The sequence below is a fragment of the Odontesthes bonariensis genome, chromosome 12, assembly GCF_027942865.1.
Source record: "Odontesthes bonariensis isolate fOdoBon6 chromosome 12, fOdoBon6.hap1, whole genome shotgun sequence".
NCBI classification, from domain to species: Eukaryota; Metazoa; Chordata; class Actinopteri; order Atheriniformes; family Atherinopsidae; genus Odontesthes; species Odontesthes bonariensis.
Window position 1 is genome coordinate 1,654,835 of NC_134517.1, and position 22,633 is coordinate 1,677,467.

General features: G+C 42.6%; 2 protein-coding genes across 4 annotated transcripts in view; both read left to right on the plus strand.

Annotated features, from left to right (window-relative positions):
* The window catches only part of tfcp2l1 (transcription factor CP2-like 1), a 28,342-nt gene extending 20,908 nt beyond the window's left edge, over positions 1-7,434 (plus strand). Inside the window, exons 8-15 of the mRNA XM_075478611.1 lie at positions 10-110; positions 2,503-2,554; positions 2,688-2,781; positions 2,918-3,008; positions 5,829-5,911; positions 6,509-6,651; positions 7,260-7,311; positions 7,397-7,434. Coding sequence (XP_075334726.1) covers positions 10-110; positions 2,503-2,554; positions 2,688-2,781; positions 2,918-3,008; positions 5,829-5,911; positions 6,509-6,651; positions 7,260-7,311; positions 7,397-7,434 — 654 coding nt within the window. The remainder of the gene's footprint in view (positions 1-9; positions 111-2,502; positions 2,555-2,687; positions 2,782-2,917; positions 3,009-5,828; positions 5,912-6,508; positions 6,652-7,259; positions 7,312-7,396) is intronic.
* A 4,250-nt stretch (positions 7,435-11,684) lies between these two features.
* On the plus strand, positions 11,685-22,402 carry LOC142396326 (sterile alpha motif domain-containing protein 9-like). 3 transcript variants are annotated; one of them, XM_075478925.1, is made up of 5 exons: positions 11,685-11,935; positions 12,177-12,228; positions 14,673-14,733; positions 14,816-14,880; positions 16,862-22,402. In XM_075478925.1, the coding sequence occupies exons 4-5, from the start codon at positions 14,857-14,859 to the stop codon at positions 21,326-21,328; spliced, it is 4,491 nt and encodes a 1,496-aa protein (XP_075335040.1). In that variant the 5' UTR covers positions 11,685-11,935; positions 12,177-12,228; positions 14,673-14,733; positions 14,816-14,856; the 3' UTR covers positions 21,329-22,402. The 3 variants fall into 3 exon arrangements, with proteins under 3 accessions (XP_075335040.1, XP_075335039.1, XP_075335041.1); XM_075478924.1 differs by lacking the exon at positions 11,685-11,935 and having other exon boundaries at positions 11,970-12,228; XM_075478926.1 differs by lacking the exon at positions 11,685-11,935 and having other exon boundaries at positions 11,970-12,228; positions 14,676-14,733.
* The last annotated feature ends 231 nt before the right edge of the window (positions 22,403-22,633 follow it).

A 22,633-nucleotide genomic window follows, 5' to 3' on the forward strand; every position in this document is an offset into this window, starting at 1 on the left:
ACTTTGAAGTGCTCCCCTTGGCCCGATGCCCTAAATCTCACCAACCACAGCAGCAGCACTCCATCACCAGTTTACCACAGCTCACCAACGCCGTGTGGATTCACAGATGGGTAAGTTAGCATTCTCACCACATGTCACCTTGGTTTGCACAAGCCCTTGGATCTAAAAGATGGACGCAGCCTCTATGACGTCACCCATTGGTTTCTGAACTGATGTTTTGTTGACTGAAGTTCTGTATTCGGCCATTGTTGTGTTCTTTAATACAAAATGGCCACATTTGCATATGTGGATGGAGATTAAAAGGCCTAATATCTATCTGATTATGGAACCATTTTCAAAAAACGACAGTGGTCAGAAGGGGCTAGCGACACTGTGAATACTTGATGGAAAAAGGGATCGTTTTAGCATTCCTGAGACAAATTTATATTTGATTTGGAATCTGTTGGAGCTAGAGATGTACAGTGCACAGTGAAAATGAGTACACCCCTGTTGAAAAGTAACATTTTGAACAATATTTTAATACACACACAAGTTATTCCCAAAACGTGCATAGAGTAAGTTTAATACAACATCTGTTCAGCTTACAACAGAAAAGAAAGGTCAATAATATAACTTAAATGACATATTTGTCCATTTTTGTGAAATTATGCTGGTGCAAAAGTGAGTACACCCCTATGTTAAACTCCCTGAGAATGGGCCGTGTTGGCCCGAAATGTCATGAAATGAAAAGGCATTAAAAGGGAGGTCATCGTTGTGCGTTTCATCCTTGCCTTACATTGAAATTTTACATTTTGAGTCTGCACCAGGCTAAAAGAGACATGTGTGAGATTTGACTGAAATCCTATGGAGAGTATCATGATCTGCTTCAGTAGTCACAGTACATGTTGACAAGCATGTTTCTTTTGGTGAAATTCAGCTTCCTACTGTTGATGGCATCCATACAGCCCCAAACCATGTCACTCCCACTACTATGCTTGACTTTAAGCATGGGGCACTTTTCTTTGTACAAATCACTTTTTACCACCACACAGGCTTGACACCATCGAAAGCAAATTTGTTTATCATTGTCTCATCAGAGACAAACAAACTAAGGATATGGATTGCTGGAACCATGTCCTGTGATCTGATGACACCAAGATGAACAAATTTGCTTTAGATGGTGTCAAGCCTGTGTGGTGGTAAAAAGTGATTTGTACAAAGAAAAGTGCCCCATGCTTAAAGTCAAGCATAGTAGTGGGAGTGACATGGTTTGGGGCTGTATGGATGCCATCAACAGTAGGAAGCTGAATTTCACCAAAAGAAACATGCTTGTCAACATGTACTGTGACTACTGAAGCAGATCATGATACTCTCCATAGGATTTCAGTCAAATCTCACACACGTCTCTTTTAGCCTGGTGCAGACTCAAAATGTAAAATTTCAATGTAAGGCAAGGAAGAAACGCACAACGATGACCTCCCTTTTAATGCCTTTTCATTTCATGACATTTCGGGCCAACACGGCCCATTCTCAGGGAGTTTAACATAGGGGTGTACTCACTTTTGCACCAGCATAATTTCACAAAAATGGACAAATATGTCATTTAAGTTATATTATTGACCTTTCTTTTCTGTTGTAAGCTGAACAGATGTTGTATTAAACTTACTCTATGCACGTTTTGGGAATAACTTGTGTGTGTATTAAAATATTGTTCAAAATGTTACTTTTCAACAGGGGTGTACTCATTTTCACTGTGCACTGTATTTTATTGATATCACTCCTTAAAACACTTCTGCGTTGGCTTCAGGACTGACAGTGGATGACTTCCATCTTTTGTACGTGGTCAGTGGTAAAAAAGACATTTGATTTGACTGCTTTGGTAGCTAACTTGACCATTTCAAAGATCTAAAGTGACCTGAATCTCTAAATTCTAATCCTAAATCTGAGTGGGAGTGATGTGCAATGAAAGCAGGACAACCTGTGCTAAAAGCACCATCAGTGGCCGTCAGGACAGTTTGTATGCATACATCTCTACTGCTCTTGCACTATAAAGGGGCTAGATGGTCCAGTATATGGGATGCAGGGACCTATAAAAGCATTAATTGCAACCAAATAGATATGCCCCACCTCACCCTGCCCTTCCAACTATGCTGGAACAACTACTGTGGGCAAGAAAAACACAAAAGCAAATGCTGGCTCTGAAAAAGAGTTCTGGAGCCAGTATTTGCTTTGCTTCTTCTAAAGTATTGTAGTAACATGGTGGAGGGACGAGATGGGGACCCCCAGTCTGGATTTAAATGGCTTACTCAAAGGTAAAGGAAACATGAGTTCACATGCAGAGGATCTATACTAACCGTTAATATTTTATATAAATGTGACTCAATGTTGGAGAGAATTAAAGAAATAAAGGTGTTAATAGGAATGCACGGAGGCATGGAAGAGTACTTTAAACAGTTCAAACCAAATTATTTAAAAATCATCACCCAAGTCTGTTTTTTTTCCCCCATGCACATTTTTCTCTAGCAACTGTTCTCCAAACCAGCAAGGGGAGGTGTTCGTGCCTGGCTGCACTGATGTAAGTAACGGAGAATGGGGCAATGAGAAAGTGTTAATCTTGCTCTCTTATCCCCTTTAGGCCATTATTTGGAGACAGTGGATGCTGTGCTGCTATACTCATTTCAAGAGCTCTTCTTCTTTTTGACATGTAGCATCTTCTGCCGGCGTCCTCGCCGCAGGACACTCAGCAGTGGCTGCACCGTCACAGGTTCTCGCCTTTCTCAAGGCTCTTCTCCAGCTTCTCAGGTAACAAGGTCAAAAAAGTTCCCACTTACTGTTACAGACAGGGGAACGCAGGATAGTCCAGGCGGTCACTTTGGTGAAATGTGTTTAGCAGAGGAGGGCAGCAAGCAGAGCCAGATTTTCTCTTCTGTGCTTGTAGGCGCTGATCTCTTGAGGATGAGCAGGGAGGATCTGATCCAGATTTGCGGGCCAGCAGACGGCATTCGCCTTTTTAACACCATGAAAGGAAGGTGAGACATAAAACTACTCAGTGCAGTTGCACCATTGGCTGTCCCTATGAAGCAGGCTCATGCGCAACCTTAAAGGAACGTCTGCAGGTGATGCTATGGAGCAGGCATGGGAGGAAGAGGGATTGTCTGTCATTAAAAGGTCACTAGTTTGAGTCTTCACTTCTCTGGTCTTACATTTCCCCCGAAGTGCTCATCACTGTGTGTGTGTGTGTGTGGTCAAATACAGTCAATATGCAGATATGCAGCACTGTGTGAATGTGTAATTCACTCTATAGGATTTCTAGGGTGCAACAAGGCTAGAAAAGTGATGTTAAAATGTAGCTGATTCACCTTTTACTCTAAAGGGGACTGACTGCAGACTACAGTTAATATTCTATTAGTTCTTGTTTTTATAGACGGATGGAAAGATGGGTAAGAAAACAGATGGATAGATGATGGATACAGTGCCTTGCGAAAGTATTCGGCCCCCTTGAACTTTTCAACCGTTTGCCACATTTCAGGCTTCAGACAAAGATATAAAATAAAAAATTTTGTGAAGAATCAACAACAAGTGGGACACAATCGTGAAGTGGAATGAAATGTATTGGATGTGTCAAACGTTTTTAACAAATAAAAAAGTAAGTAAGTAAGTAAAATTTATTTATATAGCACTTTTCGCAGAAAAGGATTCACAAAGTGCTTCACAGTGAGATCAGTGAAAAGTGGGGCGTGCAATATTATTCGGCCCCCTCACGTTAATACTTTGTAGCGCCGCCTTTTGCTGCAATTACAGCTGCAAGTCGCTTGGAGTATGTCTATCAGTTTGGCACATCAGAGACTGAAATTCTTGCCCATTCTTCCTGCTGTACAGCTGGAGCTCAGTGAGGTTGGATGGAGAGCGTTTGTGAACAGCAGTCTTCAGCTCTTTCCACAGATTCGATTGGATTCAGGTCTGGACTTTGACTTGGCCATTCCAACACCTGGATATGTTTATTTGGGAACCATTCCATTGTAGATTTGGCTTTATGTTTTGGATCATTGTCTTGTTGGAAGATAAATCTCCGTCCCAGTCTCAGGTCTCTTGCAGACTCCAACAGGTTTTCTTCCAGAATGGTCCTGTATTTGGCCCCATCCATCTTCCCTGTCCCTGCTGACGAAAAGTAGGCCCAAACCATGATTCTGCCACCACCGTGTTTGACAGTGGGGATGGTGTGTTCAGGGTGATGAGCTGTGTTGCTTTTACGCCAAACACATCATTTTGCATTGTGGCCTAACAGTTGGATTTTGGTTTCATCTGACCAGAGCACCTTCTTCCACATGTTTGGTGTGTCCCCCAGGTGGTTTGTGGCAAACTTTAAACCAGACTTTTTATGGATATCTTTGAGAAATGGCTTTCTTCTTGCCACTCTTCCATAAAGGCCAGTTTTGTGCAGTGTACGACTGATTGTTGTCCTATGGACAGACTCTCCTAGCCTGGCGACGCCATCCTACGTACTTCCGCCCAAAGATTTTGGCTCCGCACATAGTCTGGCCAAATCCCCCTACCTCGGTTCGCTCAGTGTTTTGCCAATCAGCAAACAGTTGCGAGTGGTGACGCAGAACTCACGCGCGGAGTCCATTGTAGTCCATATAATTGTAGTTTAACCGCAGCGGAAATAAACATGGCGACGGAAGAACGCTAGAAGCTATCCATGAAGTTGTCTCTACTCTGGAGAGCATTACACAATTAAAACAAGAGCAAGAGGAATGCCTCGTCAATTTTGTTAGTGGCAAGGATGTCGTAGCTCTCCTTCCAACTGGCTTTGGGAAAAGTTTGATTTCTCAAATGGTACCGGTATAATGAAAGCAGATGTGGGAAGCGTGATTCGCGGGCTAGAGCCTCGCGAGAGTAAGCATGAACCTCGGCGCATAACCTACGTCCTTTCTAAACATTACTGATTGGTTAAGGGAACTCCAATTAATTTAAGTTGCTGAGTAAGGTCCCACCCTCCATGGAAACGGATTCCTCTTGGGGTTTTCCAGACTGTTTGACGGAGTCAACAGTCGGCTTTCGCCCAGGCTAAGACTCTCCCACCTCAGCTGTAGATCTCTGCAGTTCATCCAGAGTGATCATGGGCCTCTGGGCTGCATCTCTGATCAGTCTTCTCCTTGTTCCAGATGAAAGTTTAGAGGGACGGCCGGGTCTTGGTAGATTTGCAGTGGTTTGATACTCCTTCCATTCCAATATGATTGCTTGCACAGTGCTCCTTGGGATGTTTAAAGCTTGGGAAATGTTTTTGTATCCAAATCTGGCTTTAAACTTCTCCACAACAGTATCTGGGACCTGCCTGGTGTGTTCCTTGGTCTTCATGATGCTCTCTGCGCTTTGAACAGAACCCTGAGACTATCACAGAGCAGGTGCATTTATACGGAGACCTGATTACACACAGGTGGATTCTATTTATCATCATCAGTCATTTGGGACATTGGATCATTCAGAGATCCTCACTGAACTTCTGGAGTGAGTTTGCTGCACTGAAAGTAAAGGGGCCGAATAATATTGCACGCCCCACTTTTCAGTTTTTTATTTGTTAAAAAGTGTGACACGTCCAATAAATTTCATTCCACTTCACGATTGTGTCTCACTTGTTGTTGACTCTTCACAAAAATTTTTTTTTTATATCTTTATGTTTGAAGCCTGAAATGTGGCAAACAGTTGAAAAGTTCAAGGGGGCCGAATACTTTCACAAGGCACTGTAGATTCCCAGATGGTGTTCAATTGAACAGGAGGGCAAACCAGGAGGGATGTCAGCTCTGCATGATCATCTGGTACTTATATTACACTCTGCTCAAATTTTCCAGATGTATACAGCCTCGTCTTACCATCTATGTATGTCAGCAACAAACCAGAAATCAACCTCCCATCAAGCCAGGGGGTGGAGACAGTAAGTCCACATGCTGTAACTCTCACTGCATGTAGAGTCACTCGTGTTGCTTATTCTGAGTGAACATGCAAAGTTGCGTTGTATACTTGCAATGGACAGTGGTGTCATTTCTTCTTCAAACTCAGATGTTACAGTGTTCACATGCTTCAGACAATGGGCTGCATGGCATCAGACTGTTAGTGCACCTTGTGATCCAGCAGAGGGCACTCTAGCATCAGCTTAACCTGATGCATCACTCTGTAACTTATTCTAAGAAAAATAGGCTTTAAATACATTTGAAGAATGACAAGTTTCTTTCAAATTCTGCTGAACTTGATTTTTTTTTCTTAAATAAAGACTTTTGCCATCACCAGACTCGTTGGACAGTAGAACAAATGAGCTTCTCTAACCCTGAGAGGCCACCTCCGTGCATCATCTATATTTATATTATAAGAACATGCTCCACCCAAATTCTTTTAAACTGTTAAACCTGTAAATGTATCATGACCTCTCCAGCATGTGTGGGATATGATGGGAGATTATGAGTATGAAGTGGTGAAACTGATGCTGGTTGAAAGCTTAGTGATGAGATGTAATGTATTTATCTGTTGCCCACAGTCTACCACGCCGTGTACCTGGAGGAGCTGACACTGCTGGACCTTTCTGAAAAGATTGCTATGCTCTATAGCATCCCTCCACAACAAATTACACACATCTACAGGCAGAAACCCACTGGGATCCACATCGTGGTTTCTGATGAGGTATCTATGAAGCATTCCCTCCTGACATCTTCTGTTGGTTCCCAGGATTGATAGAAAATGAGACCACAGCTTTCCGACCACTGTGAAAAGGGTCAGTTCACTGAGGTTTGCCTCAGCTCCCATCATGTTGCCTTCACTCTGAACACAGAAAAAAGCCTCAGAGCCAAAGTTCGCCACTATAATCCTCTGCCTCACACACAGCTGAGCCTCCTGCTTACACCAGTGACAGAGTAACACTGCTATGGTTACTATGTTCTGCTTTCATACTGATGTCTCGTTACTGCTGAGGAGCAGTGAAATACGTTGGGACGTCCACATATCACCATAAAGCCTTTTCTTTCATGGCATTAGTTCCACAGGCCTTTATCTTGACTTAACCATATCAGGGTCATCAGCTCAGCTTCTGTCTGTGATGTTAAAACCACCAACCAAGCCAGAAATCTGGCTGTTATTGTGGACTCAGAGCTGAACCTTAACAGCCACATCAAGTTAATAATGAAGCTGGAAAAATCCGCTGTATTCTGATTGTCCAGACTCTGTCAAACATCCTCTGGTTGTCAGGAGAACATGTGTTCATAAAGACTGGTGTTTCCATGTGTTTGTTTCAGATGGTGCAGAACTTCAGGGAGGAAGCCAGCTTCATCATCAGCACAATGAGGGGTAAATGCTCTTTATAGGCAACCTTTAACGTCACGGTCAGATTTCAGCCTGATTCCAGGTACATTCACTGTTCTCTGTTCAACAGATGAAAACACTGATGGCTTCCATGTAGTGTTAAAATGACCAGCAGGAACTCACCAGCTTTCATTGGTGGAACTGTACAGATTGTAAATAAGTCTCCTCATATGTGGCATTTAGAAAGATTCCTACATGTAGAGCAGCAGCATGCTTAGAAGCTTCCTGTTGTTGTTGTCATGCTTTATCTGTATGTTCTTTGGTTACTGATTCATGTCTGATATTCACTGTAATTCTTACTAACAGTGCTGTATTACTCCTTTATATGTACATACCTTAATATAATGCGAGTTAATGACTTTCATGATATTAAACCAAATGGGTGCTACACATCATCATGCAGACCAAATAAAAGACAAATGAACAAAGTTGCATGATGTCGCTGTTTGTCCCACATGTGAAAATATGAATATGTGCCATATGATGGAGCTGCCCTTGCTTTTATAAGGCTTCATGTGATTGGGATGTTGGAACATGAAGCCCTATGAAGTGCTAAAGTAGCAGCCAGTTCAAGTGATGGAATGAGTGTGACTGTAACTTTCCGTGTTGTACGTGTGTTTTACTGAAAAATAAAATATTTGATGCAGTTTCCTCTTCTGCCTGTTTCAGATTGAGTGTAGTTTTATGTCAGTGTGACATGAAGAGTAAATATTTCCAGTTGCTAAACTGCATCCCCAGCATTTAAATCAGGGAAATTGTAAAGAATCTGAATATGTGGATGCAGATTTGCACATTTATTACCTTCATTATGACGTAAAGCCTTTAGAATTTAGCTTACAAGATGAAAAATATTTTATTTTTCACCTCAGGTATGGCACCAACAAAGGTTAGCTGTTTTCCTTCTGTGCTTCAAATTTGAAGGTGTATTTGCTAATCTGAGATTTATTTGACCAAAGGTCACTCAGGACAACTACAACAAACAAATTAAATTCCACAGTACTCCGGCCCGGCCCAGCTCCGGCCCAGCTCCGGCCCAGCTCCGGCCCAGCTCCGGCCCAGCTCCGGCCCAGCTCCGGCCCAGCTCCGGCCCAGCTCTGGCCCAGCTCCGGCCCTTCAGCAGGGAATCAGCTGTGTAACAATGCAATTCAAATGCAAATGTTGCCAGTAACTGGTGTAGCACTGAAGCAATTCAACTTTTCATAAAATGTTTTTACTGCTAAATCGATCACTTTTTATCCCTGTAGATTACAGACTGGTAAATATACATACATATCATACATCATATATATATATACATATGGATGAGTCACCTGAAGCAGCAACTGCATCGAGTGGCCAAAAGGGTTTGTGGTTGCGGAAGTCGAACTCGAGCATAGGAGGAGTGGACTTCTGGCTGGCCTCAAGGATGTCCTGGAAAATCATTCAAAGGCTCAGACAGAGAAATCAGGGCCCGTCCCGGGTTGTGCTTGATTTGGGTGGAGAACTACTGATTTGAGCACTTTTAGGACCTTCTTAATGAGACCAGCATGTCCTCCACTTTCACTAACATACCGTTTTACTCTGTGATCAGCTGTGTAAGTGAATGCATAATTGTACTTAAGTTCAATAATTCAGGACCTTTGCAGTAAAGAATTAGGTTTTCGTGAACAGACTTATCCAAAAAACTTATTCCGCCTAGACTACTGTAATAGTCTTTTTACTTGCCTGAGCCAGAAGGATCTTCATCGTCTCCAGGCTGTTCAAAACTCTGCTGCTAGGCTTTTAACCCACACTAAGAAAAGAGCGCACATCACACCGGTTTTAGCTGAACTACACTGGCTCCCAGTCCGTGTCAGGATTCATTTTAAAATTCTAGTGCTCACTTTTAGAGCTCTGAATAATCAGGCCCCTGCCTATATTTCTGAGCTGCTGACACTTTATAATCCTGCACGTTCTTTAAGATCCTCTGACAAATGCCTGCTGGTCATTCCGCACACGCACTTTAAAACCAGAGGGGATCGAGCCTTTCAATCAGTGGCCCCGAGACTGTGGAACGCACTGCCACTTTCTTTGCGCACTTTAAACTCTGTGGAGCCTTTTAAAAAGCAGCTGAAGACCTTGCTGTTTAGACAGACTTTTAGTTAAGGTGAAGGTTTTTTTTTTTGTTTTTTTTGTTTTTTTTGTTTTTTTTTTTATGTTTGATGTTGTGTTTTGATGTGTATGTGTAGCTGTGTGTTCAGTGTTTTTTTTTTTTTTTTTTTTTTCCCTTGTTTTTTATTCTGATCTCACTGTGAAGCACTTTGTGAATCCTTTTCTGCGAAAAGTGCTATATAAATAAATTTTACTTACTTACTTACTTACAAAGATGTAAGATCGTTTGAGCCAGTACAGTCTCAGGCCAAAGACCGAAGGGGGGGGGTTGTTAGGAAATGAAGCCACACACACACACACACACACTTGCTTTTAGTGTACCGTGCAGTGTTCACTTCAAGCAGCAGTAATTTGCAGAAGGCACGTCTATTACTGCTAAAATGTGGCCATTTTGTATTAAAGAACACAACAATGGCCGAATACAGAACTTCAGTCAACAAAACATCAGTTCAGAAACCAATGGGTGACGTCATAGAGGCTGCGTCCATCTTTTAGATCCAAGGGCTTGTGCAAACCAAGGTGACATGTGGTGAGAATGCTAACTTACCCATCTGTGAATCCACACGGCGTTGGTGAGCTGTGGTAAACTGGTGATGGAGTGCTGCTGCTGTGGTTGGTGAGATTTAGGGCATCGGGCCAAGGGGAGCACTTCAAAGTGAGACAGAGGAAAAAGAGCACGTAAGTGAAGATGTACACACAACCTCACTGAGCTGAAATGCCAAAGTTCATGTTGGGTATGAAGAAGGTTTGATCCTGAAAATGACTCCTGACGTTAAACTTCACCGCTTGCAGTGAAAAGATAGTGTGGCTGCTGAGTCCCGTCCTCTAAAGGGTTAAACGAAAACGTGCTGGACACATGATTCAAACATCCCACTGAAACACAGCACTTTAAAGCACTTTTGTACTGGGTGGCAGAAAGAAAGAGCAGAGTTCGTGTTCAGCAGCACAAAGTTTGGTGTTTTGTGATGCTCGTCTGCTGCAGCAGGGCAGATTGAGAGCTGGTCAGCAGAACCTCAACCTGCTGTTCATGAGGTGGAGGTGATTACATCATCGTGTCTGCCCACCTGTGTGTTTGTGGATTCTCTTCATGTCGTACTATGGTCGACCTGTGAAATTTGCAAATATGTACAACAGTCTACAAATATATCCAAATTCACGTGTTGTTGTGTCACTTCCTACAAGTTTGTGACTCTCATGTTAAAAGATGAGAAAAGATAAGAGCATCCACAGGGTTTCATGCATGGAACTGGTTCTCAACAAAATATGCATTAAAAACATCTGTTGAGTTCATTTCAACAACAGCACATCTTTCACAGACTGTAAAAATACAGCTTTCCTGCTGCAATGATGGTGGATTTTTGTGATGATCTATTTTTGAGTGGATATGATTTTACATAACAAATATAAAAACACAGATTTGTGTACTGAGATATTTGTGGACCGATGTTCATATTTGTGAATTGTCTTGTTGATCAGTTCCACCAGGACCAAAACTCAGGATTACAAATGCAACATAATCCTGTGAGCAACTGAGCAAAATCTGATCCACACAATATCAGAATATTCAAAGAGTAAACAATACACATCTGCATATTATTCTGTATTTTTGAGCAAACAATAATACATTATTATAGATGGCGATATATTTGTGGATTCTCTTCTGTGGGTTTCAAATATTTGTCCATCAAAAATATTCTGAATCACCCTGTAAAAACTCCCTGATGTAGGCCACACAGCAGCCCTTCATGCGTCTCCCAACCTGGGCCTCGGATAGGCGTCCATTGTTCCGTCAACGCAAGCCGTATCCAACGCATTCAATTCATTTTCAATGAAATCCGGCCGATCGTTGTCGCCGTGCTCGCAAAGCATGCTGGGATTCCGGCACGGCGAGCGGCGGACCTGCGGCACGTCAAAAAGTTGGGCTCGGCCGGACTTTATGCAAATTTGCCACGGCAGACGGAGTGCGTTACCCAATGACAGTAGATCATGTGATCTCCTGTGTCGCAGCAGCACAGCAGCACAGCAGCTCTCCTCGCTCGCAGATCCGGATCCATGGTACAATATGAAATAATGTTCCATTGCTGACGATTTATACACATTAATTTCCCTCCAAAACTCAAATTTTTAGAGGGAGAAACTTCGGTTGGTTAAAATCACAAGTTATTTACTTTCCCCCGGAGCCATTCTACACGCCCCTCTGTACACACCCACTGCAGTAGCAACACGGCGAGACTAGGCATCCAATCCGGCGAGTTACGTTGACGTGCCGGAACAACAGAGCGAGCCCAACTTTTTGACGTGCCGCCGGTCCCCAGCTCGCAGCATGCTTTGCGAGCACGGCGACAACGATCGGCCGGATTTCATTGAAAATGAATTGAATGCGTTGGATACGGCTTGCGTTGACGGAACAATGGACGCCTAGGAACACACGCTTCCCTGACATGAAATAAGCTGATCAGCAGTGTTCATTAAATGATATGTGCGTATATACATATATATTTAGAGAGTAAAACAGACATAGATAGATATTGTCTGCTTTAACGCAAATGTGAAATTACCAGGAAGTTGTATACAAGCAGGTGTCATTTTACTGAACAAACCAGTTGAAAAAATGCGCTCCTGCTTAGGTTTCGTTTACCCAGAATCCCGCCCTCCTCTCCCTCTTCCTCCTCGGTCATTCACCCGCAGGTCTACCTGCTCTTATCTTTGTCCTTCACTAGGTGAAGCGCTCACAGCATCAGTCTGAACCGGCAGCAGGGCCTCCATGAACGGGTGAGTTAGGACTGTGTTGGTTTCTATAACGGTCGATGCAGCTTGATCATTCGTGATTTCTGACTTAGACTCTGAAGCTTTTCTTCTTGTGTGAACTGACAATCTGCTACAGAGTTATACCACAGCCATTATAGTATTATAGAATCTGTGGTTATACTCAGGGCTCTCAAGTTTTCAAGTTTGCTTGGAGTGAGATTCAGGCGGGGCAGGGGCCGGGTGCGCAGGGGGGTGGTTTCTTTCGTTTTTTTGTTTTTTTTTGGGGGGGGGGGGGGGCTGGTCCCTTGCAGTATCCCATCGCCATAAACTAGCTAAAGAACAATTGTTTTATTTATACCAAAATCACAAATCTTCACTTTTACACTAAATTCTGCTATATTTTAAAATAAATTGTTTTAGGTATGCAAAGTCTTAACAAACAAAAAAATTTTATGAGTGTTGTTGGAAGTGTTTGTGGCAGATTTTGATGCTTGATGACTGATATTGGGGACTCCCATTTAAAGCACTGTGGCTCAATGTCAGCCATTTTCACAGTCATGATGGATGACAGAGTTCCATTCAGAGCCAACGTGTTCCTGGTCTTGGTTTTATTGAGCCCCACCATGGAAAAAACCCTCTCTACATCAGCATTTCAGTGCGGCAGAACTAATACCAGTTTGGCAATTGTAGATAACCTTATTGGGAATCTGCTCACCTTTGAAAAAAATTAACCACGGAAGCCTAATTACACTCCTACATATTTTTCATTTTTCATTAAGTTGCTCATGTCAAAGGGTGTGTGCTGAATATTTAGACCTACTACTCCAACGAACACTTTAATCGGCAGGTATTGGTCTTTTACAAGGAGTAGGAAAACTATAGTAACTAATAAAATATTCAAATAAATGAAGATATGACCTGCTGATGATCCTGACGGTTCTCTTCCACCTCCAGCTCGTCTACAACTTCTGCACGCATTCAGAGCATAATAGGCTATGTCCGCTGTGCATTCATGGGACGCGTGCTTGCAGCTGAAAGCTATTTCACACCCGGCAACAAGAAATTCTGTTTTCTGATTGGCTGAGAAATTCTATTTTGTGATTGGCCGATGGGTTGCTAAATCAAGACAGCTGTACCAGAGCTATAGTTCTGAGCTGTACGAGCGCACAGAAACCTGCCATTGACTCGTTTATAGTATCGGCCATTAGAATTTCTGTGCGACGAAGTTGGTCATTTCTCAGCGTGAGAAATGGCATGTGTGGCGTGTGAGCGTGTGAACTTGTTGAAATGCGTGTGTCTCACGCTCATTGCGTGAGACTTGAGAGCCCTGGTTATACTGCAGGTGCTGTGTTTTCAGCTTCCTGGTTTCCTGCTTTTGTTTCACCATAGTTGGCAGCAGACAGGGTCCAGTTCTCACTTTAGTTTAAAGATTTAACTCATGTAAGAGAAAAGAGACATTTCTGCTCTGCCTATCGTTTCCAGATTTCAGATATTTTCCAGGCATTTGTTGTGGTGTTAAACTTGTGCACGCTCACCGTGACGCCTTTAATAAATTCTGATGAATCCATCAACCTTACTTACATGTGGTTACACTGTGAGAGGAAGCTGGTGTAGTTACCAGGCAAAAGGGGAACATGTTCTGCACCCAGAAGGGCCCAGCATTGATTTGAGCGTCCGGCAGTGGGGTGACTGTCCAACTATGACACGTTTCTCTGTATAAAAAGGGCTGATGGACTCAAACACAAGGGAGCTTTTTAAAAGCATTAGAAGCTCTACTATCAGAGCACGTGATTATTCTAACGGCTACAATGTCATCATCAAAGGTCTTGAAATGACTATTTCAAGTCAAGACAGGAAAAAGTGGTTTCTGGGTGTGGCACGCTCTGTGAGTGACATCAGTGTTTCTGGGACAATGTTGAGGGAACTGAGCCTTTAAGTCGTGCAGTGCATCATTTTATCTGTTGGTTATAAAATAAGACTCACGGGGAAAATGAAACTAACACCGCCTAAACTTGGTGGGGGTTTTATTTTAGTGTGGGACTGGAGATAATATATGTATCAAAGGAATGATGAGCTTAGTGTTAAAACTTGGTTAGAGGTAAAGGGGCCTTTCTGAACACACCTCAGCTGGGAGTTTTTACCTGGAATCCTTTGAAAAGAGTTGCTCTCTGTACTGTAAAAAGAATTATTGCAGCAGTTGCAGTTGCAGAAACAACCAGCAGAGAGCTGTGTGGCTCTTCTTTTTACTGGAAAAGACCTCTGGCTTTTTATTTTTGTGTTAAAGAGCAACGAGATGATTTCAGCCCTGGAACATTTGTATTTTCACTGAAGTCTAAGGAATAGCTTATATTAGGTAAATAAAGTCTTTTGAGGTATGTCACTGCTTCCTGGTGCTCCACAGATACCACCTGGGTAGGTAAGTATCATTTTTGTACATAAATAATTCATTTTTCTTTTGTTCTTTGCAGCAGCTGTGGCGTAAAGTTGTGAAAAGTGCAACAGCTGTCACGGTTGATCAGAAAAACTAAGGTAATACTGAAACCTTTAACTGCGTGTGTGTAGAATTCCTTGTCCTCCATTAATAATTGCTCCCCTTATCTTATTTTTGAAGCGTTAGTGATCTACATCTGTGAAGAGGGAACCAGAGGTGTTATGGCAGATCAAGGAGAAATGAAAGTAAGTAATGCATTAAACATTCAGCTTTTCAGTGGAATATCCCTTTAAACTATAAACCATTAACCATTTCCTGGCCCAGCTTGAATTGGCTGCACTTAGTGGCTCTGTTGCAGTTCCTTAATATTCTATGCAGAGTTGTTCAGGATGGGACACTGATCATGTATTTTACATTTGGCCTGACCCTGAATCCTGTCTGTGTGAGTTATAACAACTTTCTCTTTCATAGTGAAGAAGAAATAGTTGTCATCAAACATGGAAACAAATAATCACAACATTCAGTATGAAGCCTCCTGCCTCCACCTCTGGCACCCTCTATACCTTCATACCCCCCTACCCGAACCAGGGTTTTAATCCCATTCCTACTTATCTTTACCTCTTCTATTTCTACCCCCTACCCGAACCAGGGTGTTAATCCCCACCCCGCTGTGACTGGTGTGCTGTTGGTGAGAGGCTGGAGTAGCTTGTGGCTGTGGAAAAAAAGATGGTTATTGTGTTGTGAGGAGCAGTGTTGGCTGGCATTAGGGGGGTGACTCTGGTGACCCCAAAGACATGTTGGTCAGCACTGCTCACTGGTCTATATAGGGAGTATAGGGAATTATGCATTGGAGTCTGTTCCATTGTTTCTTTAGCACAAGTTTCTTGTGTTTACCTTAAAGTAAATTGTCCTAATAATTGGCTCATCAAATTTAGGGTGGCTCAGGTCATCCTCCCAGGAGCATCAAATCATCAGTCAGTTTAAAAAAAATTATACCTCCCGATGACACTAAATGACACTTTTGCCTGGTAGTGGACACTGAGTGCAGTTTGGGCCTGATTGTGCTTCGTATGTGTGAGTTTTAACAACTTCCTGAAACACCTCATTACTTTGTACCTTCTCAGAATGGCTTTTAGGTGTTGTGAGAAGGAATGGAAACATTACAAAGTAGGAAAACATTTACTGTCCCAAACTTGTTGACCATGTCAATGAGGTGCAGGCTTGCAATGCTAAAATTGATTTATATTAAGAAATTAAAAGAATTTGAGTTGAAAAAACATGAAATATCTGGCATTCATAAAAAAGTGAAGAATTACTGTGTGATTAATTTCATTTGACTATTTTGATTAATTGATTTAGCAGTTTCCATTTCATCTAAACTTTTCTTTATCTTGGGTTTTAAATATAGGTTTGAGTCAGCTAAATATAATCAATGCACGCTTAAAGGGGAAGTTCAGTTTTTTTAAACCTGGACCTTATTTCTGGCATAAAATACGTTCATCTACTCACCGATAACAGTTTGGTGAAAGTCGGCATGAACACTATTGCACTGTTAGCTCATAGCTGCCGTGTTGTTGTTATCCGGGGCTATCGGGGGGCTTATAGGAAGCTTTCTACACTTGCATCTACTCGGGTGACGTCATTGACGCGTGCTGCAGCAGCATCTTTACACGGAATGCTGCTGGTAACATGGTTCGTTATTTCGTATTTCCAAATTGCCATGTTGCACAAAACTAGCAGTAACATACTCCGTGTGAAGTTAGTCGACCGTCGCAGAGTACGGAGTGAATGAGCTGTGCTGCAGCGGCGTGCGTCAATGACGTCATCCCAGTAGATGCGTGTGTAGAAAGCCCCCTATAAGTCCCCCCAATAGCCCCCAATAACAACAACACGGCAGCTCTGAGCTAGCTGTGCAATAGTAAGCCTTGATTCATTCATTGGTCTTAAAGTGTTGGTGAAATAAAGGCAGATAAAGCCTTATTTAGAGGCTGTATTGTCTCTGCCCTGTTCTCTCCGTTATATGAATATAAGCCGATCTCAAGTGATCTAAATATCTTCCGAAGGACGGCGACTTTCACCAAACTGTTATCGGTGAGTAGATGAAGGTATTTTATGCCAGAAATTAGGTCCAGGTTTAAAAAAAAAACAAAAAACTTCCCCTTTAAGTGTGCATTAATTTAATTTGAAAATGAGGAAGACTCACAGCACTTTTTATTTTCATGTCAGGACGGGGATCTGCCACCAGACATAACGGACTGGAGTAAAGACCAAGTGAGGAAATGGGCTCTCAGTTTGGAAGGTGTGGGTGTCTCTGCTGCTGACATATTGCTTCAACAAGACATTACGGGTCCCAGTCTTCTGCTTTTAGAAACAACAGACTTAAACCATTTGGGTGTGACTTTTGGACCAGCAAAAATTCTAATTCACGCCAGAGATGAGAGGGTGAAATTTAAGAGAGAGGAGTCCACAACTTCTACAAACCAGCCTGGAAAATCATGCAAGCCTTATCCATTCTGTAGGTACCACGATACATTGTGCTATGTAGAGAGCAGCATTCTTGATGTCACAGAGTCAGGTGCCTCCGACTTTATTGAACCCTGCCATGAGTATAAAGCTTTTATCAATACAACTGATGAAACTAAGTTAGACAAGTTCACTACTGAGGTCATTCGCTTTGCAGCTGCCTGCATGAACAGTCGCACAAATGGCACTATACATTTTGGAATTGGGGACAGGCCGTACTTCACCCATGGCCAGGTGCTGGGAGTGGTTGTTGATGACAAAGAGGCTTATGTTAATGAACTAAAGTCAGCCATTAATTGTTGCTTTGATTATAAGTACAGACCTGACGCTCAAATGTGCGTCAAACCTCCTCGATTTGTTGAGGTTCTTAAAAAAAACACCACATCTTCTGACAAATGTGTGATTGAAGTGGACATAGTTCCTGAGTCTGCGGTCTGTGCAGAAAACTTCTATCACACGCTCAGCAAAAAAAAATCCAAGAAAAAAACCAAGGAGGCTGAATCCCAACCAACACGGTGTTTCTATGTCCGAGATGGCGGGAGCAGCAGGAATCTTGACCAATCATCGGTAGAGTACAAACAGTTTACTGACAGCATGGCTCAGCAATCACAGCTCCGCAGAAATGCGGAGGAGAAGCACCTCACTGTAATAAGAAGCAGCACTCAAGGCTCCAGATTGAGTCAGATGATAACTGGTGGCTCCTCGTCATTGGATAAGTCACGCTTTGAGCGGTATGTGATAGTGACCAACAAATCACACCCAAGCCATTTTGAATCTATAGGCTTTCTTATAGAGCTCAACCCAACAGCCGTTTTGGACTTTGATCCAGAATCAGCTAAGCGTGGTTTACAGCACCACTTTGACCAGCAGAGCACAGCAAGTCCCCATTTACCAGCACAGTACAAAATCACAGAGGGAGTTGAGGACATTGCTAACAAGTTGAAATTAACTCGAAACACCAGCTGGGTGTTCTGTAACGGAGGTATTGAGTCTGAGGCTCCCTCAGAGGTTGACCAGTGGTTGATGGAAAAAGGAGCCTCAGTTCGAGATGTAATTTCCTTCTTGTGTCGGAAAGTTGTGCTTCCAAACAAGAGGTTCCTTGTCATTTTCTTACTTTTGTCAGCAGTGAGGAACAGGATGGACCCCCTCATTGAAGCTTTCAGTATGTTCTGGCAGGAGCTCCGGGGAACTGGGCAAATCCTCTGTATTTTTGACAATGAAAAAGCATTTACCTCCTGGAGGGGCCTAATTGATGCTCGATGCGGAATCAACATCTCGGATAGATGCATATATGAGCTCAGTTTTGCTGAAGTCAATGGCACTATCCTAAGTCTTTGGTCAGAAAACCGCAGAGCCATCCGTTTCCTACCCTGCGGCGGTGACAGCAAAGTAGCTCTTGAGAGGAAAGAGGAGCAAAGCCTGAATACATTAGAGGTCCTGTGTGTGAACCAGTGTGATGGAGGAAACGAGGACCGAATCGTCATAGAGGAGAACTTCTACAAAGGAGCAAAAGTGTCGTGGTGGAATTTCTATTTCTCAGAGCAGCCTGGATCCACACCATTTATCAAACGAGACAAGTTTGACTTCATCATGGACACGGTCATACCCGACCTGTGCTCCCTGAGAAAAGCGTGTGTGTTGCTTAACCTCCTCCATGCACCTGGATGTGGTGGAACTACTTTGGCCATGCATGTATTATGGGCTCTGAGGCACAGGTTTCGCTGTGCTGTCCTTAAGAATGGCAGTCCTGACTTTGCTGAAATAGCCGAGCAAGTGGTCAAACTTTTGATGCATCATAATGAGGAGCAAATACCAAAGATCCCCGTCTTGCTGATGATAGATGACTTTGATGATATGGAAAAGGTTCACGACTTGCAGCAGCTCATTGAGAAAGAATGTGCTAATAAACATGTTCAGTCAAAGTCTGTGCAGGTCATGCTCCTGAACTGCATGAGATCAGAGTGCTCCGACCTGACTGAACCAACTGCAGATACTGTTTTTATTGGAAACAAACTCACTGAGAAGGAACAGAAGATGTTTGAGGAAAAACTTGTTGAAATAGAGAAAACACACAAGAATGCTGACACGTTCTATGGTTTCATGATTATGAAGAAGAACTTCGACAACAAGTATATTGAAGATGTGGTCCACAACACTCTGAAAAGCTTCAACATGAACCAGAGACACACTCGGCTCCTGGCTGTTTTGGTCCTGTTGAACGTATACTGCAAAGGTTCCTCCCTCTCTGTGTCCCTGTGTGAGGACTTTCTTGGCCAACCAAAGCCAGTTTGTGGAAGCATCAAAATTGAAGATGGATTTGGGAAATTTTCCACTTTCATTGCCAGCTGCACGGTTGAAGGAAAAGTAGTTTACCAAGCTGTGAAAATGATCCACTCAAGCATTGCAAGGCAGTGTTTAAAAGAACTTACAGCGACACACAATGTGACAAAAGCTGAAATTACTGACCTTCTGCTCACCACAGAGCAGCTTTATGAGAGCACACAAGGAAAAGGGAATCTCCTGCAGGACGTTCACCACATTTTGGTGAAAAGAAATCATTCAGCAGAAGAGGAATCCCAGTTCTCTCCACTCATTCAAGACATTGCAAGTGAAACACCTGGAATGGAAGAGATGGTGCTAAAAAATGCATCTAAAAGGTTTGACAAAGATGCCGTAGTCTCTCAGCTGCTGGCCAGGTACTACTACCTAAAAAAGAAGGATTTCTCTGAGGCAAAGATTTGGGCAGAGAAAGCTAAAGGCCTTTCCAAAGACAACTCCTATATTGCAGACACATCAGCACAAGTTCTTAAACATGAGCTGAAGAGTGTTATTGCAACCTGCAGAGCAGAGTCTGTCAGCACAGAAAATCTCAGTTTCTGTCTTAAAACGGCTCAATCAGCAATCGAGGCATTCCGGCAAACACAGAACCTTGCAAAGAGGGAGTCAATTCAGCGACTAAGCAACAGAACAGATAACTCCCTTTTCAACACATCAGGCTGCTTGGGAGAAATCCAAGTTGGAGTACTCATCATCGATCTGCTAGAAAAGACCCCTGTATTCTCCCCCTCTGACACTGTTCGGCATGACATAATGAGCCAGGTTCTCTCTGGAGACATTAAACTTCAGGATGTAGAAAGAAATGATCCACGGCACAATAAAAACAGAGCCTGTTATGACATTCTGAAACAATTTGAAGATGTACTTTCCAATCTCAAGTTCAGGATGAAGTTTCACATCGACTACCTTGACAACCTGTTTGTGAACCTTGGCTCCAGATTTGGAATGAAAGACAGTCGTGAGCAGGTGGCCCAAAATGAACTTTTCAGATGTTTCAGACAGTACGCAAAGGTGTTCTGCAAGACTGCACTTCTTTCCAAGAATAAAATGATGATGATGATGAATAAAATGATGAGTGCCATGATATTCCTTGAGAATGCAAAAGCTGACACGTACTTTGGGATTCTGAATTATCTTTCAAAAGACAACACAACTCAGACAATGGAGAAAATTGCCCGACAGTATCGTTTTGTTTGCCAAAGAAGCCTCAATTTAAAGGATAGGATCAACTCAATCTATGCCAATGTTGTGCTGAGTCGTATCAAACTGGATTCACGAGAAATTCTGCCATACTCGAAGCTGATAAATCTCCTCTCTGAAGTTCTGCGTGAGCAGATTCCATTAAATGACTGTTTGCCTCTGTACTTCATTGCTGTTGCGCTCTTGTGGCCTCCATCGGAGGATCCCAAATGTAAGAGTCTGGGAAGTTTCATTTCTCAGATGAAGACCTTGTATCACGAGGAGTTGAAGGAAGTGTACAATGGCAAGAGTCCCATTGTGCATTTCATGTTGGGGAAGAAGCTCGGCTATGAGCGACTGGTGAACATGGGGGAAATCAGACGCATTGTTGCAAGGCAGGAAGAGTTTGCTGCCATATGGGGAAATGGCAAAATATGGAAAGAGAAGAGAGTGAAGGAGCTCCTTTTCAGGGCCACAGGTGAGGTGAAGAGGGCCGGGATACTGACAGACACCGACATCCGAGATGTGAAGGTTGAAGTGGCTCCAATGTATCGAAGTCAGATCAGCGGATATGCTGAGGGCTCAAAAGTGTCCTTCTTCATCGGTTTCTCAATGAAAGGCCCTCTTGCACTTGACATTGAAGCTGAAGTTTAAAGGAGCTGTTTACAAGCCTATCATGGATAAACCAGCTCATTCAGATGTATGGATAACTGATATCACATCTTTCACTAAGAGGATGGAAAATGTCACAATCGAGCCTCTTAGAATTTTCTGTATGATTTATCATAGACAGTCAGGGAACAAAGTTTCTCTTCAATGAATTTATTATATATTTTTTTAATCATTTGATATCAGTTCTCTTATATGAGATGAAATATTTGGCACCATGAATTTAACTTGCAGTGTTGTACAGCTTACAGGTGCATCTTTGATCCCGTCTGTTCCATTATTGATCCTGTTTTCAGTAACATTTGAGTTTTAATTTTTAAGATTTACACTTTATTGTCATGTGCATGAAATTACTCCTCTGCATTTAACCCATCAAGGTTGGCACCTGTTGAACACACACATGCACATGCACGGGGTCACACACTCATGGAGACAGATGCCATACACTGGAGCGGTGGGCAGCCATTCACAGAGTTGAATACAAACTCTAACCCTAACCCTTTTACTCAAACAAATATTGACAAGTTAATGTTTTGGTTTTATTTTTTTCTGTCATGTATAAATATATATCTGAAGTGCTGTTTTACTTATTGTCATTATATATTTTTCTTCTAACTTTTGCATTCCATTTACTTTTATAAACTCTCTACGTTTGGTAAAGATGCACTGCAACATTACAAGGTTGGAACTGACTTTGCTGTCTGTGTATGGATGCATCTACTGCTGCAGTTAAGAAAGCCAGTAAAATTGTCATGGTACAATAAGATCAGATAACATAAGACAGTCCTTTATTAGTCCCACAGTGGGGACAACACAATGTTGCAGCAGCAAGGACCGTAAGATAGAAAAACTTGGCATATACTTCATTTGATGATTTTGAATGTTCAGAGATTGTGTTGTATTGGTTGAGGAAGAATAAAAAATAAGATACCATAAACAAACGGAATGAGTATGGATGGATATTTACAATGTATTTACGGTGTCACACTGATTAAACATGGATATGTGCACATGATAGGGATGAAATGGCACATTGTCCCGTTTTTAATGTGTAAGCTGTACATGCAGCCTGTGGTCTACTGAGAACAGTGCTGGTTCTAAAGTCTACCAGCAGCAGGGAGGAACGACCTGCGATACTGCTCCTTCAGACATTTTGGATGTTTCAGTCTGCTGCTGAAGGAGCTGCCCACAGCGGTGACAGCGGTGTCCTGTAGGGGGTGGGACAGGTTGGCCATCATTCTCCTTTCTCCCACCACCACCTCAACTGAGTCAAGTGGGCACCCCAAAACC